Below are 15,428 nucleotides of genomic sequence, written 5' to 3'. Positions count from 1 at the left end.
GGAACCTCCCTTTTTCTTGGCCCCCACTTGACAGATCACCCTGAATCGTTCCATGCGCTAGTCAACTACCTAGTGGTGACCGCCAATTCTAGGCAAAAATTTCCACATTTTAGACTTTCTTAAAAAAAACTTTTCTCAGAGTTAGATTGCAGCACCTAGGAAGACAACTGCTGCCTGCATGACTAACAGGGAAAAGTGCAGCCTGATAGGTTCGCTTTAGAAGACCTGAAAAGGATCTCCAGTCCTTTTAAAGGCTCTAGTTGACCTATAGGGTAAGCTCTTTTTTCTGAATCACGTGAGGACTCTGGAAGACTTGGTTTACACATCATATTTTCAGAGACTTTTATCTCAAGCTTTAATTTTCTGCTTCAATGTGACTTCTTTGACAGGGCAAGTAAAACCCTTTGACATATTTTTCATGTTATTCCTGTCAGAATGTCTTTTCTTTTGTCAAATGCTCCTTTTTTGGGACACATAGGCGGTCATTACAAGGCTGCCGGCCTCTTGACCACAGACTCGCGGTGGCGTACTGATCGCTGCCAAATGGGGCGGTTCGAACACCACATTATGATTGCGGTTGTCATGCCGCAGTCGGACTGTCCGCACCGCCGGGATTAGTCATTGTGGTGGTCCTAATCTGCCAGGGCAGCGCTGCCCTGGACATTACGGCTTTGTTCTTCGCCAGCGATTTCATGACGGTAACACTGCCATGAAAAGGCTGGCGGAGAACAGGTGCAGGGGGCCCCTGCATTGCCCATGCAACCTAGTGGGAAACTCTTAACGGGCCTGTCGTGGAGGCAGCCACTATGACGACAACCTCCTCGGCGGACCGGCAAATCCGTCGGCCGAACTCTTAATCAGGCCCCATAGTGTTTGTGGTGTTTCTCCCCTCTTTTTCAGTGAAAGACTGGAAATGTTGTTAAAAGAAAAGAAATGAGACAAAGGATTTTGGAAGCCAGAAAAGGATTAAGTCTTTGAGGTCAGCTGGAAGATCGAACGGCTAATAAGGAAAAAAAGATGAGACATTAACAGAACTCCAGATAGCATGAGGGTTCTACTGATAATGTGCCACCCACTCTAGTGCACCTCCATAGAGTGATCTGGTGGTGAATGTCAGGAAAGTGCGGAAAAGGACATCACCATCGTCGTTCTTGATGTTGACACTCCTCTGAAGATCATGGTATTACTGTCAAAAGAATTGGTCCCGACATACACAGTATCAGACCAGTTCAATGACAAGGTGTTGTCACCATCACCATTCTTTCAAGTCTTCTCTTTAGAAGTATTCCAAATGTTCAGTGGCTTCTCTTTCACTGTAAAAGCGATATAAGCTTATAAAGGCATCCCCCTCTTTGTTGGTACACAATGTCCACTTGAAGTCACCTCAACAATTGCTAGCGATGGATTCACCTTCACAGTGCTTTTGATGTCTCCTAAACCGATGTCGTAATTTTGGAAGTTAACTATCTCACTTGAAAGATCAATGTAAAGGCAAAGATCGATACCTGAGGGACTGCCATCTCCACAGCATTTGCTTCATTATGCCTGCTGAGGATGATTTCCCTCCACCTTCTAGGATGGTATTGTGCTCAACAACAAAATCTCCAATTAGAAAGATGCCGGTTATGCTACAGTGTGTTCGTTCCCCACCTCTGACTCAAAATTGTCCCTTCAAAGAGTGTGGACTTCTACACAGCCAGGACGTGAATGCGTCATAGATCTCAATCTTTGATCTTCTTTCTGGTCATCTTTAGACAGTAGAGATGCACCCAATCATCACCTGCAGGTTCTCCAACAAGAGGCTTTCCATTAGATAACATCACCACCGTTCATGAGATTCTAGTGAGAGGTGCATTGAAGCTTAACTCCCGTAAACACACCATAAACAACTGTCATTGATTATGGAGGCCTAACAACACCACTTCTCCCTTTTGAGCTGGAATTGGCAGTAGTGTTTTACACATGCCTCTGTGAAGGCAGCAACAGTGCACCTCCTAAAGAAATATACACCACCTTCACAAGACCCCTATTTGTTCAAAATCAGGCCTGTAAAGAGACTGTCTTTGTGTCATATGTCAGGAGAAATCATGCTTCAGCTCCTAAGACTTCTGTCCCCAGACAAAGTAAGAATGGATGCCGGGCGAGGAAAATGTGTGACACAGGAGCTATGGCACTGAAGACCGCTAGTGTGACTGCCCTTGGATACTGTTGCTGAGAAATTTAGGAAGGCATCACATCTTTCACAAAATAACTTCTGAGACATTAGAAAACTCCAGTAGCACTGAAGATTGTAAAGAAGGTTACTGTGAACCCGATTGACATGTTTAACCTCATAGCAAAAGGCAATAACTAAAAAATGAGTTAGGCTGGACAGTACATTGTTGTGTCTGTTGATTAATTGTTGAGTTCTAAACACTTGCCGCCTCGGCCCACAGTGCCTCCCTAAGAAGCATTTGACTGCATGCCCTTCCTGCCCAGAGTGAAGTCTAAGAAGGGGTACTTATTCACAGTCTGCAGAGTTATAGGTCGTCAGACCTTAGAACACCAGTATCAAAGTACCTCAAGCACCACTGTTGCAGCCCTTAGCCCTGTCTGTCCTATAGCCCCTCCCCCTTTACGAATAGGGCCTGACTATCCTTTTCACAGAATTGGGCTTTTGAAAGGGTGACTCTCTCCGTTATTGCATTGTCATTAATTATAAATGTTATCAAAATTGATTAGCCAGGATGGAACTCGGAAAATTAAATTTTGTGTCTAGTGCCAGCCGATTCTGATATTGGTTTCTTGCAGCACTTTGTCATAGCTGAACGGGGTTGGATACCTGAGAAAGAACGGCTTGTAAGAACTAAAGTGGGAATCATAAACTTGTATTCTCAAATTGCCATTAAAGGTGGCCCTAGTCCTCTCTCTCCTGCCCGTCTGTTTACAATAGGTTGCTTCCAGTTTGACTGGTGTCCGGTTCTATCGCTATGGAAATGTATTTACTTACGATTCTTTTCACTATATATGCAAGTAGATCATTGATTGCATCATGATTTGCTTGTACATTGTTTTCAACACATTCAACTAGTAAGACTATCTATGCGATTACGTAAGATTTACATAGCGCCACTTAGTACCATGGTGATGTGAGGTCCTTGACACTTCCAACGTTGTTTAAAACAATGTACAGAAAGATTAGTTGTTTGATTTATTCATAAAACATATAGTGTGGTATTTCATTTTTCTCGTGTATTGAGAAGAACACGTCCCTTCTGAAACTGACATTCTTAATGCTCTGCCTTTTCTTGAAGAGTACATTTTGGTACACAGAACATTTAAAGATCACCTTTCATCTAGCTGACCCTTGCACAAATGAGCTTAAAAAGAATGCCCTGGAATGCACCTTGAATAATTCTAGATTGTTGAGATTGGTTCTTGCAGTTCTATTCTTTACATTTAGTTGTCTGTGTAACATTAGGACTTCCACGATGCTGTGCAAATATTTCCAGCAAGCAGCAGGGACACTAACTGTGAAAACAAGATTGTGGTTTGGGTAAGGCCTTCATCTGAGATACCAGAAGTCTTGGTCAACATTTTCATCTATTATTTCTTGTCTCCCTTATTAATTCTGAGAAGTTCTGGGGAAAATCGAGACATTAACTTTATTTTAAAGTGCATTCTTGAAATTGTGATGGAAATCCTATATACCACACAATGTGTTGAAACATTTGGTTGTTTGAGAGCCCATGTATATGCTGGTGCACAGAAGGATATTTTCTGTTGCAGAGCAAAGATCAACTTTGTTGGAAACTGAGTTACCTAAATACTTTTGAGTACAGGTCAAAACATATTGCTTGTAACCTATACAGTACATACTGTCTAACCCATATACATTTGAGAAAGAGTATCATTTTTAAATAAATATTTGGGCCTAAAAACCTCCTAATTCCCTCATTCATCCTTTTGTATGGCTGGGGATGATCATCTAGTTATGTATGAGACTGGGGACGGTACTTTGTCTGCCTTCCTGTGCTGCCGTGCTGTTGGAAGGGGGCAGAGGGGATTGGGGCGTAACACCAATCCCCAGGAATCACTGCCTTGCCCTGGAGGAGGCACTTGGTGAGAGGCGCACTTATTAGTGCAATATGGAACCGTTGGTGTGAAATGCCACTTTACCCGCCTTCCCGTGTTGCGCGGGGCTACAATCCCCAAGAATCACCGCCTTGCCCAGGAGGAGGGACTTGGTGAAAGGAGCACTTATTAGTGCAGTAAAGAGCTGCAAGATGCAACTTTGCCTGCCTTCCTGTGCTGCAGGGGGGACTGCAACCCCCAGGGATCACCACCTTATCCAGGAGGAGGGGCTTGCTAAAAGGAACTCTTTAATAACACAATAAAAAGTTGCGGGACATGCCCTGGCTAAGACCAGACCCATCTTCACCAGTCATCTGCCAGAAAAGGCCCACTCCTCTTGGCGTCTGGCTTTAGTCGTTCCAGCTGTGAGTCGCCAGTTACCTTAAATATTATTTTATTTGACTAAGCCTTTCTCCACACTTGGGACAATACTCTCAGTTACTGACTATCTTTTCCCTATGATCGCATCAGTTTATCTCCTTTTTTCAATAAGATAATCGTACCCTATTTGGGGCAGTGTGTGGAGGATTATGGGGAAGAGAAATTTAGCTGGGAGCAAGGATAATGACAAAGCTAGCAACCACCACTGCATCACTTTGGACTCCTTTCTGGCAATAGCAGTTGGGGTCATTTCGAAAGAGGTTGACCTTGCAGAGAGGTGTTTTTCTTTGGACTTGGGGGAATGCTTTAATAACCTCCCACGGCACTTAGATTACCAAAAATGTACTAGGTCTAGTGACCCCCCTGGTTATACACTGCCCATCATCAAAGGGAACCATGCATGAGGTGTCCCAGGATCATTTAACACCTAGAGGTGATTTCAGTGAGTCAGTTGCATCAAGAGTGGGGACCCCTGTCAAAAGGAAACCATAGCGTCTGTAGCTCAAAGCTTAGCACACAGAGGTGCATAGATAAGAACTCTCTGGCCGGTTGTTTTAGGTGACTCCAACCTCACCTTGAATGAGGTGCTAGACAAAGGTAAGGCTATTGATGTTGCTTGTGTAATCCCCTTAGTGGAACGCTTGAGGATCCTGGAGACTACTGTCTTAGATCTAACCAGGTTATGCAACAGGGAAATGAAAACCACAGCCACTAGTCCGGCAAGTTCCGTTAGTTCAGCTGCTGGCTGCAGGCCTGTGACTGCTGCCACTTGTGTGACCAGGGCGGACGGGCACTCATCATCCGTGTGTAATGGACTTTCCAACAGTTAACCACCAGCCTATACAATAGATGGTACCTCAAGGTCGTTGAATGGAACTCTACAGGTGTTTGAGGGCCTGTGTTCCACTTCTGTTTGTGACGACAAAGCTACTACTCAGTGTGACGTAGTCTATCAGCCATGTTTGAATTTCCCTCGTGATTGTGGTCCATATGTTACAGGATTGCACCCTTGTCCCCCCAAACAGAGGAATCATTCATCCAACTTAAGAATAAGGTGTCATTGATTAGCTCTAAACCTGAACTCTAACATTAATTAGTACAATGACATAATCTTTGTAAGGAGAGTAGGGTGGATTGGCCCGCGTCTATGAACCTGAAAGGAGACTGTATAGTCATCAGTTGTAAGCATCAGAGTTTAGCCCGCCATTTAATTTCAAGCAATAAGAAGGATAATCCTTTGGTGAGCTTCATTAACTTTCTTCCGTTAGAGTTTTTAAAAATATATATATAAACAATTGCAACTCAGGGTGCTGCTTGTCCTTTTACGTTTTCCTCCTGTGGTTTGTTCGACCTCCGATTCCAACCTCACACCAATTTTCTCCTTTGTTGGACTAGGATTCCAGTGACTGACTAGCATCGGCGCCTATCCCATCTAAGAATGTAATAAAGCTATCAAAGTTCCACAACATTTCTCTACAGGACCTGTTTCAAAAGACTTGGTTTTCGTCAGTGGGCCTGTCACAAAGCTTATTAGTTGGAATATCACTGGTATCTGGTCTAATCAGCAGGACTCAGCATAGCTGGATTTTGTCACCAAGGTTGACATCATAATGTTACAAGAGACTTGGGCCAGATGTATCAAAGGGTTTTGCCCATTCTGTGTCTATGGGAAAATGTGTTCATACATATGGCCCTTAGTCCTCAAAGGAAATTTTGTGGGATAGCTTTCAATTTTTTTTTTAAGTTGCTGCTGCTGTTTCACCTGGTCGGAGAGCGCAGGTGGTCTATCCATTTCTATTAGAATTTACCAATTTTAAAGGGTTGTCCTAATTGTTTGCAACCATGGCGGGATCCAAATTTTGTGGATTGTTTTACTTAATACGTGTAACTTCTTCCTTATTATTAACTTCTATAATACAGTCTTTAATGTAGGATGGCAGAGGGATATCATGTTCAAGGTCTTATTGTTTCTAAAATAGAGGCCTTGAGCCTTTCCAATCGTTTTTACGTGGGCTGATTTTAATGCCAAGATCAACACAAATTCTACATTACATGATCCCTTTCTGAAAAATGCTAATCTATTATGTACTCAAGCTTCTGATCACAGGGGCCTGAAGTTGCTCAACATCGTATGCCACTTTCATCTACCTAGCACAGTGGACATCTTTGGAGACCTCCACAAACAGCCTTCCCCTTTTGTTGGTTGGGGCAAAATCTCAGTCATAAATTATTTTTATTTCCAGGAGTCTAGAACCATTGGCTAATTCGAGAGGGGTGATTGAAAATAGTTTTAGCGATCACAATCCTATTAAGCTCACCCTTAACCTACCAGGCTGTATTCAAACCCCCCCCCCCCTCATTCTCTGGGTGTATCTGGTCTGTCTGAGAAGGATAGTGGATTAAGGTTAAGTTGGAGGGCTATCCATATCGCTACCCTGTTGAGTTCACTTGTTTGGTCTAAACTTGATGTCTTTTTCAGTCTGTTAACCTTTAACCCCCTGCCTTCTAACCTTCTAGACTCATTCAGGGTTCTGAATTTAGCTATCAGAAATATCATCTTAGGCCATTCTAGGGCTGAAGCTGCTCCTAAATCAGGGTGGTTTGACAAGGATTATAGAATTGCTAAAACCTTTCCACTAACTTGCAGCTTTGCTAATACACTATATAGTTTTATCAGTAATCTGTGAAAACTGGGTTTCAGAAAACATATCCTTTGCACATCAACGTGTAAAGTATTCTGGCTTGTTTTCACCCTATTAAAATATGTTTTCATCATACAGAAATATTAAAAAAGGGCTTTCACAACTACTGAAATATATTTCGAAATGTTTGCACAGTTGACTTAGTCATTTAAATGTTGTGTGTTAGGAAAAACCTGACACCCTATTTCTTTTTTTGTTTTTCTTTTTTTATTTCTTTACATTCTAAGTAGCAGGTCCCACAGTTCACCTTACAAAGTCCTGGAACTCTGTAGTCAGAAGGACAATTAATTGTAAGAAAAACTGACTTTTGACCTCTGTCTGTGAACACAGAGCAAATGTGACATAAGAACAAGATTTAAAGGCATCTTATATTGCCCCTCCACTTTTCAACTGAGCAGAACACCTGTTCAGTGTCATCTCCAGTAAGTATTAAAAATAGCTCGACCTCACAATGCGAGTGGTCCAGTGGATTTTTCGAGTCCTGCTTTACAAAGAAAGAACTTGTTGGAAAAAACAGCAGAAGAAAATTCCCAAAATTGGTTTGTGTCCTTAAATATCCCACCAAGGCTCATTCCATTAGGAAAATCATCAAAAAAAGATGGGCAATTCTGACCAATGAACCAGATTTTCAGGGATTGTACTGTCAAAACATTTATTTGCTCATAGCCGCTCAAGAAATTTGAAAAAAATGATATAGATCAGGAAACAGAAACAGGACGATCCATTTAAGGGAACTCAAAAGTGTTTGAACTGTGTACATTGCAATAATGTTATTGCAGGAGACACTGTAATACATCCCATGAATGTATTCTCATAAAACTAAAACACTCTGCAGATTGTAACAGTAGGAATGTTATCTATGCGTTGAAATGGCCCTGTGGAAAAGTAAATGTGAGTAAAACAGAGAGAAAGATAAAGGTAAGGATAGCAACATGAAAGCAACATATGCAATAAAGTTACCACTTCTAATGTGGCTGTACATTGGCAGGAGACGGGTCATAACATTAATCAATTAAGATTCCAGATTTTGGAGGTTGCACAAGTGAAGGGAAATAGTGATCATCAAAAGAAGCTGCCTCAGAAGGTATTCTATTGGATTAAGAGACTCAATAGCATGCAACCCAAAGGGATGAATGATAAGTTAGAGTATACTTGTTTTCTTGTTTCCTTCAAACACATCAGTTACATTATTTAGTATGAGAATGTGCAAATTTCGAGTTGCATGTAACATTCCCAGCATTTTGTTTCTGTTAAGTTCATTTTACCATTATTATTCTTTCCATTTATAAGCCATGCATCATACTGTTCAGATAATGTATTTGTTTAGTCATCTTGCTAGTAGACTTCACAGTAGCCACTGGTTAAGTGTTGCGCATCGGTAGAGTCTGATTGAGTGCTACTTTTTGTAGCTTGCACGCATAGCAATGGAAGATATCGTTTTTGAGAAAATGGGTAGGCAAGGCCTTGAAGAAGTTCCATGGGCAGGTGGATGGACAGTGTTAAAAGCTGGTGGATTCACTTTGGGGTACGCGGCGAACCACCTTTTCACAGGCAGAAACAGGAGCATGTTATGGCATAGCAGCGCTCGCTAAACACCGGTAGACTGATGAGCGGTCCTATTAGCTGGGTGCATTTAATCTTTCTAAGTAAGTATTATTGAATGTTGTACGTACCAACTGTGGCATGAGCACATAATTTGCGAAAGACCGCATGATGAATGTTGCCTGTGGCTCACTGATAATGAGGTATTGAAATCATGGAAGCCAAAAATGATGGTCAGTACGCTGCCCATTAATCTACGGAATATATACAGGGAGTGCAGAATTATTAGGCAAATGAGTATTTTGACCACATCATCCTCTTTATGCATGTTGTCTTACTCCAAGCTGTATAGGCTCGAAAGCCTACTACCAATTAAGCATATTAGGTGATGTGCATCTCTGTAATGAGAAGGGGTGTGGTCTAATGACATCAACACCCTATATCAGGTGTGCATAATTATTAGGCAACTTCCTTTCCTTTGGCAAAATGGGTCAAAAGAAGGACTTGACAGGCTCAGAAAAGTAAAAAATAGTGAGATATCTTGCAGAGGGATGCAGCACTCTTAAAATTGCAAAGCTTCTGAAGCGTGATCATCGAACAATCAAGCGTTTCATTCAAAATAGTCAACAGGGTCGCAAGAAGCGTGTGGAAAAACCAAGGCGCAAAATAACTGCCCATGAACTGAGAAAAGTCAAGCGTGCAGCTGCCACGATGCCACTTGCCACCAGTTTGGCCATATTTCAGAGCTGCAACATCACTGGAGTGCCCAAAAGCACAAGGTGTGCAATACTCAGAGACATGGCCAAGGTAAGAAAGGCTGAAAGACGACCACCACTGAACAAGACACACAAGCTGAAACGTCAAGACTGGGCCAAGAAATATCTCAAGACTGATTTTTCAAAGGTTTTATGGACTGATGAAATGAGAGTGAGTCTTGATGGGCCAGATGGATGGGCCCGTGGCTGGATTGGTAAAGGGCAGAGAGCTCCAGTCCGACTCAGACGCCAGCAAGGTGGAGGTGGAGTACTGGTTTGGGCTGGTATCATCAAAGATGAGCTTGTGGGGCCTTTTCGGGTTGAGGATGGAGTCAAGCTCAACTCCCAGTCCTACTGCCAGTTCCTGGAAGACACCTTCTTCAAGCAGTGGTACAGGAAGAAGTCTGCATCCTTCAAGAAAAACATGATTTTCATGCAGGGCAATGCTCCATCACACGCGTCCAAGTACTCCACAGCGTGGCTGGCAAGAAAGGGTATAAAAGAAGGAAATCTAATGACATGGCCTCCTTGTTCACCTGATCTGAACCCCATTGAGAACCTGTGGTCCATCATCAAATGTGAGCTTTACAAGGAGGGAAAACAGTACACCTCTCTGAACAGTGTCTGGGAGGCTGTGGTTGCTGCTGCACGCAATGTTGATGGTGAACAGATCAAAACGCTGACAGAATCCATGGATGGCAGGCTTTTGAGTGTCCTTGCAAAGAAAGGTGGCTATATTGGTCACTGATTTGTTTTTGTTTTGTTTTTGAATGTCAGAAATGTATATTTGTGAATGTTGAGATGTTATATTGGTTTCACTGGTAATAATAAATAATTGAAATGGGTATATATTTGTTTTTTGTTAAGTTGCCTAATAATTATGCACAGTAATAGTCACCTGCACACACAGATATCCCCCTAACATAGCTAAAACTAAAAACAAACTAAAAACTACTTCCAAAAATATTCAGCTTTGATATTAATTAGTTTTTTGGGTTCATTGAGAACATGGTTGTTGTTCAATAATAAAATTAATCCTCAAAAATACAACTTGCCTAATAATTCTGCACTCCCTGTATATATTTTTTAAATGCAGCCATGCAAGTCAAAGTGGTTTAATTCGTAGGCAGTTAGCGGCACATATTTGTTTGAGTTCACTTTTAACCACTTAGGTGAGTTATGCATGGAGCACATTGACTTCAGGGTGGATTTTGAAACAGTGTGTGATGCCAAACTGTTGGTGGCATGGTTTGAGGTATTGTATCTAATCACCACAGTTAAATCTTTGTGGTTTTCAGTTGGTGTTAAATTTTCAGAAAGACACCCAGTTTGTTATACTTGACATGGTCACATCATAAAGCATGATGCGCATGCATCCATAGATCTTTGGTATCATGAGGTCTCCATTGATTGTAAAATGTTGCACTGTAGAACAGTGTCAGGCGGAGAGTTTTCAGATACCCCTGATGAATGGTTATTGAACCCAAAATGCATTGGGATTAGGTTATTGTTTCAATTGATGGCGCTGAAAATGGAATGTGAATTCATTTATGGGTGATCAGTTGTATAAAATCTAGATGGATGTTAATCCACACTGTTTAATGGATTAAAGACAGTGGATCTTTAAATACATGAAATAAACAAAAAAGGTTAAAGCAGAAAAATTGGAGATAAATCGGTATAATTTGGAATGAAAAGACCCCAGAAGGTTTGAAGCGAAGTGAACCCAGTTGCCGGCAATAGGGTACTCCTTGCCAGCACATGCAACAACACATACAGTTTAGAGAGCTCTGATGAGACGTGGCACTTTCTGGGCAGCACAGAGAGAGACAAACATTTTGAACTATGAAGACGTTTAAATAATTTCAGGAGTGCATGATCGTAACATTGTTGTAATGTTATAAACACAGCAGCTTCCCTTGGCATCTCTACTTCCTGGCAAACTGTCCCAATCGTGCCTGTACTTAAGAAAGGTAATCGTTGTTACAGGCTGATTTTGTTCTTGTATTCCGTGGTTAAGATTGTGGCGGGCATTATTTTGCACAGAATTGAGGACTTGAGTGGAGCAAAATGCCCCCTTTGTGCTGCTCAGTATGGTTTCAGGGGAGGCTTGGGGACGTTGGAACACTGTTTAAATTTGCACCTTATTGTAGGGAAGTAAGTGATTGCATAGTAGGACCACTTTTATGTGGCTTTTATAGACGTCAGTAGCCCATTTCATTGTGTTAATTGGTCTTAGCTATGGAACATATTAGTTAGTGTTGCCCTAAATTTACCTTTGGTGGATTTTCTTCACTCTTTGCATAACTGGGTCAGTGCTTCTGTAAGATACGGGACTGAGGGTAATGAACAGATACCTTTAGCCTGTCATAGGAAGTTCTCCAGGGCTGTGTCTTGTCCCCTATTTTATTTCTTTTCTATGTTAATGGTTTAAATAGGTTTTTATTATCACAGGGAAAGGAAATACCCAAGGTGAAATCGACCTTCATCCCAGCCCTACTCTATGCTGATGACGTGGTCTTGCTTTCCCGCACTCCAGAAGATCTTAGGATGGCCTTATTGATGCCTTTGTTGTATTTATGGGCAACCTTGATTTTGAAACTAATATCACTGAGTCCCACTCTTTGTTTTTTTTAGAAGCAAAACTGTAAATTCAGGCAAATATCCATCAAGGGTAAAATCATCATACATGTTAGCGAGTTTCCATAGCTAGAGGATTCAAGGAATAGTTAGTTACCATGCCTTGTAAACCTTTTGTTTGCGTTTTAATCGATTAGTAGGGGATCTGTTTGGGCTGGCAGCTCGAGTGGGGAATAAGCCTACACTCCCTCTGTTGGAGGTCTTATCAGGACTGCTCAAAACTTCAGCAGGAGGATAATCGTTTCTGTACAAGATTACTAGGTCTTGGCCCAAGTTGCTCACAGTTTTTCCTCCATGAGGAACAGGGTTTATTTTATGTGGAAGATCATATATAATGTGTCCCACTCCTATGGATGGCCGTCTGGAGCAACCAGCATACATCACGTAACCGTGAGATGACCTTAAATTGTTTAGGTTGTGACAGTGGTCACAAAATCTCATGGCTGGGTTATATAAAGAGCCACCACAGAGGCACTGGGCAAGGCTGACCTGTTTTGCTCTCCTCATAAGTTGGGTAAGGGTGAGCGCGGTAAGGTCAAGGAACTATTTATAAGATCTGTCTTTGTCACCAGGGAGTGAAGGAAATTGGATAAACTGACTTTAAGAGGTTATCTACCCCATCAGAGTTAATAATGGTCTTAGGCATTACCTCTCCTGGCGAGAAATGCCTGGAAACGGTCCCTTTTAACCAAGTTTTGGGTGAGCTCAATTTTGTCTCAAATCATGTCCTGGAGTAGAAGCTCCATTTGTACTGGCGTAGATCGTCTGTCTTTTCATTTGACCTACAGTGGCCATCATTTTGGTGGGCCTTCTTGTTTTTCGTACATTATATTTTTAATCACTTTCCTATTAAGATTGCTGTCCGTGTTAAAGAAGGTTACTTTGGTCAAGTGGTTTGGATGTCTTTTGCTCAGCTCGTTCATGACAGCAAGCCAACAACTCAGCTCCTATTTTTAATTTTTTTAAATTTTCTTTTAGGAATTGTGAGTTAGTTGTCAAGAGCTGAAGTGAGACACACTTGTCAGTCAACCATATGATATTTATTGCCCAACGCTCACTTGTTGCAATATAGAGAACACAAACTAATTATCTATTAAATGTTGTATTTATCTGTTTTCTTTATTAGATGACTTTTTTTGTTTATTACGTATCCTATTAATTAATATATATATAATTATGTCCTCCAACAGAGTCCTGATTTTTGTTGCGCTTTTACTGAGGGATTTGTGTTAATTCATGTGTGTTTGCTATTTTATTAGCATTTCATGGTTTTGTTTGTCTTCCTAGGCTGTACACATCGCCGAAAAAAAAACTGACCCCATTGCAGCAGTCCACAAGTCCATTGGTTTGGTGCCGGCAGGTACTGGATAATCCCAGTCCTGAAATAGAGTCCGCAAAAAAGTCAATAATGCACAGGCTTGAGCAGACAATGTCAGGTGAGTGAATCACTGAGGGTCACCGTGTATGTGCTGAAAAAACAGCCTTTCACTGGGAATTTTATAGCTTTTAATACTCAATACAAGCCATAATGTCATTATCAAAGAAATGAATAAATTATAAAAGTTGAGATGTAAAAAGATACAACAGATATTACTCACCTCCCTCAGTTCTAGTGAGCAGCTTGATCCCATATTGGTTTATTTTTAATATTGCATTTCAGTGTACCTGAATTTTAAATATTGCTTGAAATGTTTATAACATAACATTGTTAATATATTTTTTATGACTGCTTTTACTTCTATTGATTTCATGTAATGGAACATCTTGTACCGAACTATGTAGGATGTTATTAGACACTTGGTTGGAGTTGAAGAGGTTGTACTGTATATTGAGCTTGGAACCATTGGGAAGTAGCCTCATAAATGCTTGTGAAACATAAATACAAGTTTATATTTGCAGTGATCCGCCCATGGTTCGCTTAACGAGAATTCTTTCCTCTGTCTTGAATGAATGAATGAAGTGACTGTGGAATTAAAAAGTGTATTTATAATGTGATATATTGAGAGCATCTAGCACCCTGTGTGACTTTGGAAGTGATGGTTTCAGACCATTTGTTTTCTACTAGAGGAAAAAAAGTTTTTTGTTTGACATGCATTCTGTATAATATATTATTTACACTCTTTTCCTGTCTTACATTATGTCTGTAAGACAACGAGTCGTTGTAGACTTGTGCTGTGCATATTAAAGTCACAATGTGGAGCTTAGATATCCTCTGCAGCATAAAAAAAATAGGTTTGGAAACTGAACGCGACCCCTGAATATTTCCAAATCTACTTTATTAGTCACATAGCCAATTTGAGCAGCTGGTGAAATTTGAAAGTTGTTGGAGCATTAAATGAATCCATTAGTTTGTCTGAACCAGCAAGTGCAGTGCGTGAGCACAGCTGTCTCAAAGGCAGGGAAGGGTGGCAGAGGGGGCTTGGTAGGGTTCTCGCCCCTAAAAGCACAACATTTTACACATGCATTTCTCAAAGAACACTCCAGCTCTATGTGTGAACTCATCATCCTCTCTAGCTTTTTTTTTTTTTGCTTTCTGGTACTTGTACACCTGACCTTGTAATAGTATAAACGGTCTAAGGATTGAAAGAAATAAACCTGGAATAAATTAGCTATTTGCTCTAAGTTAAGAAAGTTAAGAGCTGTAGAAACCATTTCAATGAGCACCCATAAAAACAAACAATCGTAATAAATATCTGCTGGACCTGGCCCTTTTTACAGGGTCATCCCCAAACATTTTGCCTTCCTCTTCCTGTTTTTCTGACCCTCTTTGTTTGGCTTTAGGACTCTGGGCACTTTATCACTGCTGACCAGTGCTAAAGTGCATGTGCTCTCTCCCTTAAACTTGGTATGATTGGCTTACACCTGTTTGGCACTAATAATTTACCTATTAATCTCTTGTACAGTTTTATCCCATATAGCCAGGGACTGTAAATTAAATGCTACTGGTGGGCTTGCAGCGCAACTTGCACCACCCACAGAAGTAGCCTTTCAAACTTGTCTCAGGCCTGCATATGCAGTTTACTGCCACATTGGCTGGGCATCTAAAATTACTTGCCAAGCCTGGAACTCACCTTTTACTGCATATAGATCACCCCTAAAGTAGGCCCTAGGTAGCCCTATGGGCAGGGTGCTGCATAGGTAAAAGGTGGGACATGTGCCTTCATTTTGTGGCATGTCCTGGTAGTGACAAAGAGCCCATTTGGTTTCTCACTGCTGTGAAGGCTGCCCCTGTCATACGTTGGCATTAAGAATTCCCTTAAAGGTATTTAAGTGGTAATTTCTGATCTATGAAGAT

The 15,428-nt window shown here is 41.2% G+C and overlaps 1 protein-coding gene across 1 annotated transcript in view; it reads left to right on the top strand.

Annotated features, from left to right (window-relative positions):
• The window catches only part of SLAIN2 (SLAIN motif family member 2), a 245,088-nt gene that overhangs the window by 56,918 nt on the left and 172,742 nt on the right, over positions 1-15,428 (top strand). The window contains exon 2 of the mRNA XM_069201609.1: positions 13,421-13,569. Within this exon, the coding sequence (XP_069057710.1) occupies positions 13,421-13,569 (149 nt within the window). The remainder of the gene's footprint in view (positions 1-13,420; positions 13,570-15,428) is intronic.

The sequence above is a fragment of the Pleurodeles waltl genome, chromosome 1_2, assembly GCF_031143425.1.
Source record: "Pleurodeles waltl isolate 20211129_DDA chromosome 1_2, aPleWal1.hap1.20221129, whole genome shotgun sequence".
NCBI lineage: Eukaryota > Metazoa > Chordata > Amphibia > Caudata > Salamandridae > Pleurodeles > Pleurodeles waltl.
This window is presented reverse-complemented; position numbering and strand designations above follow the sequence as displayed.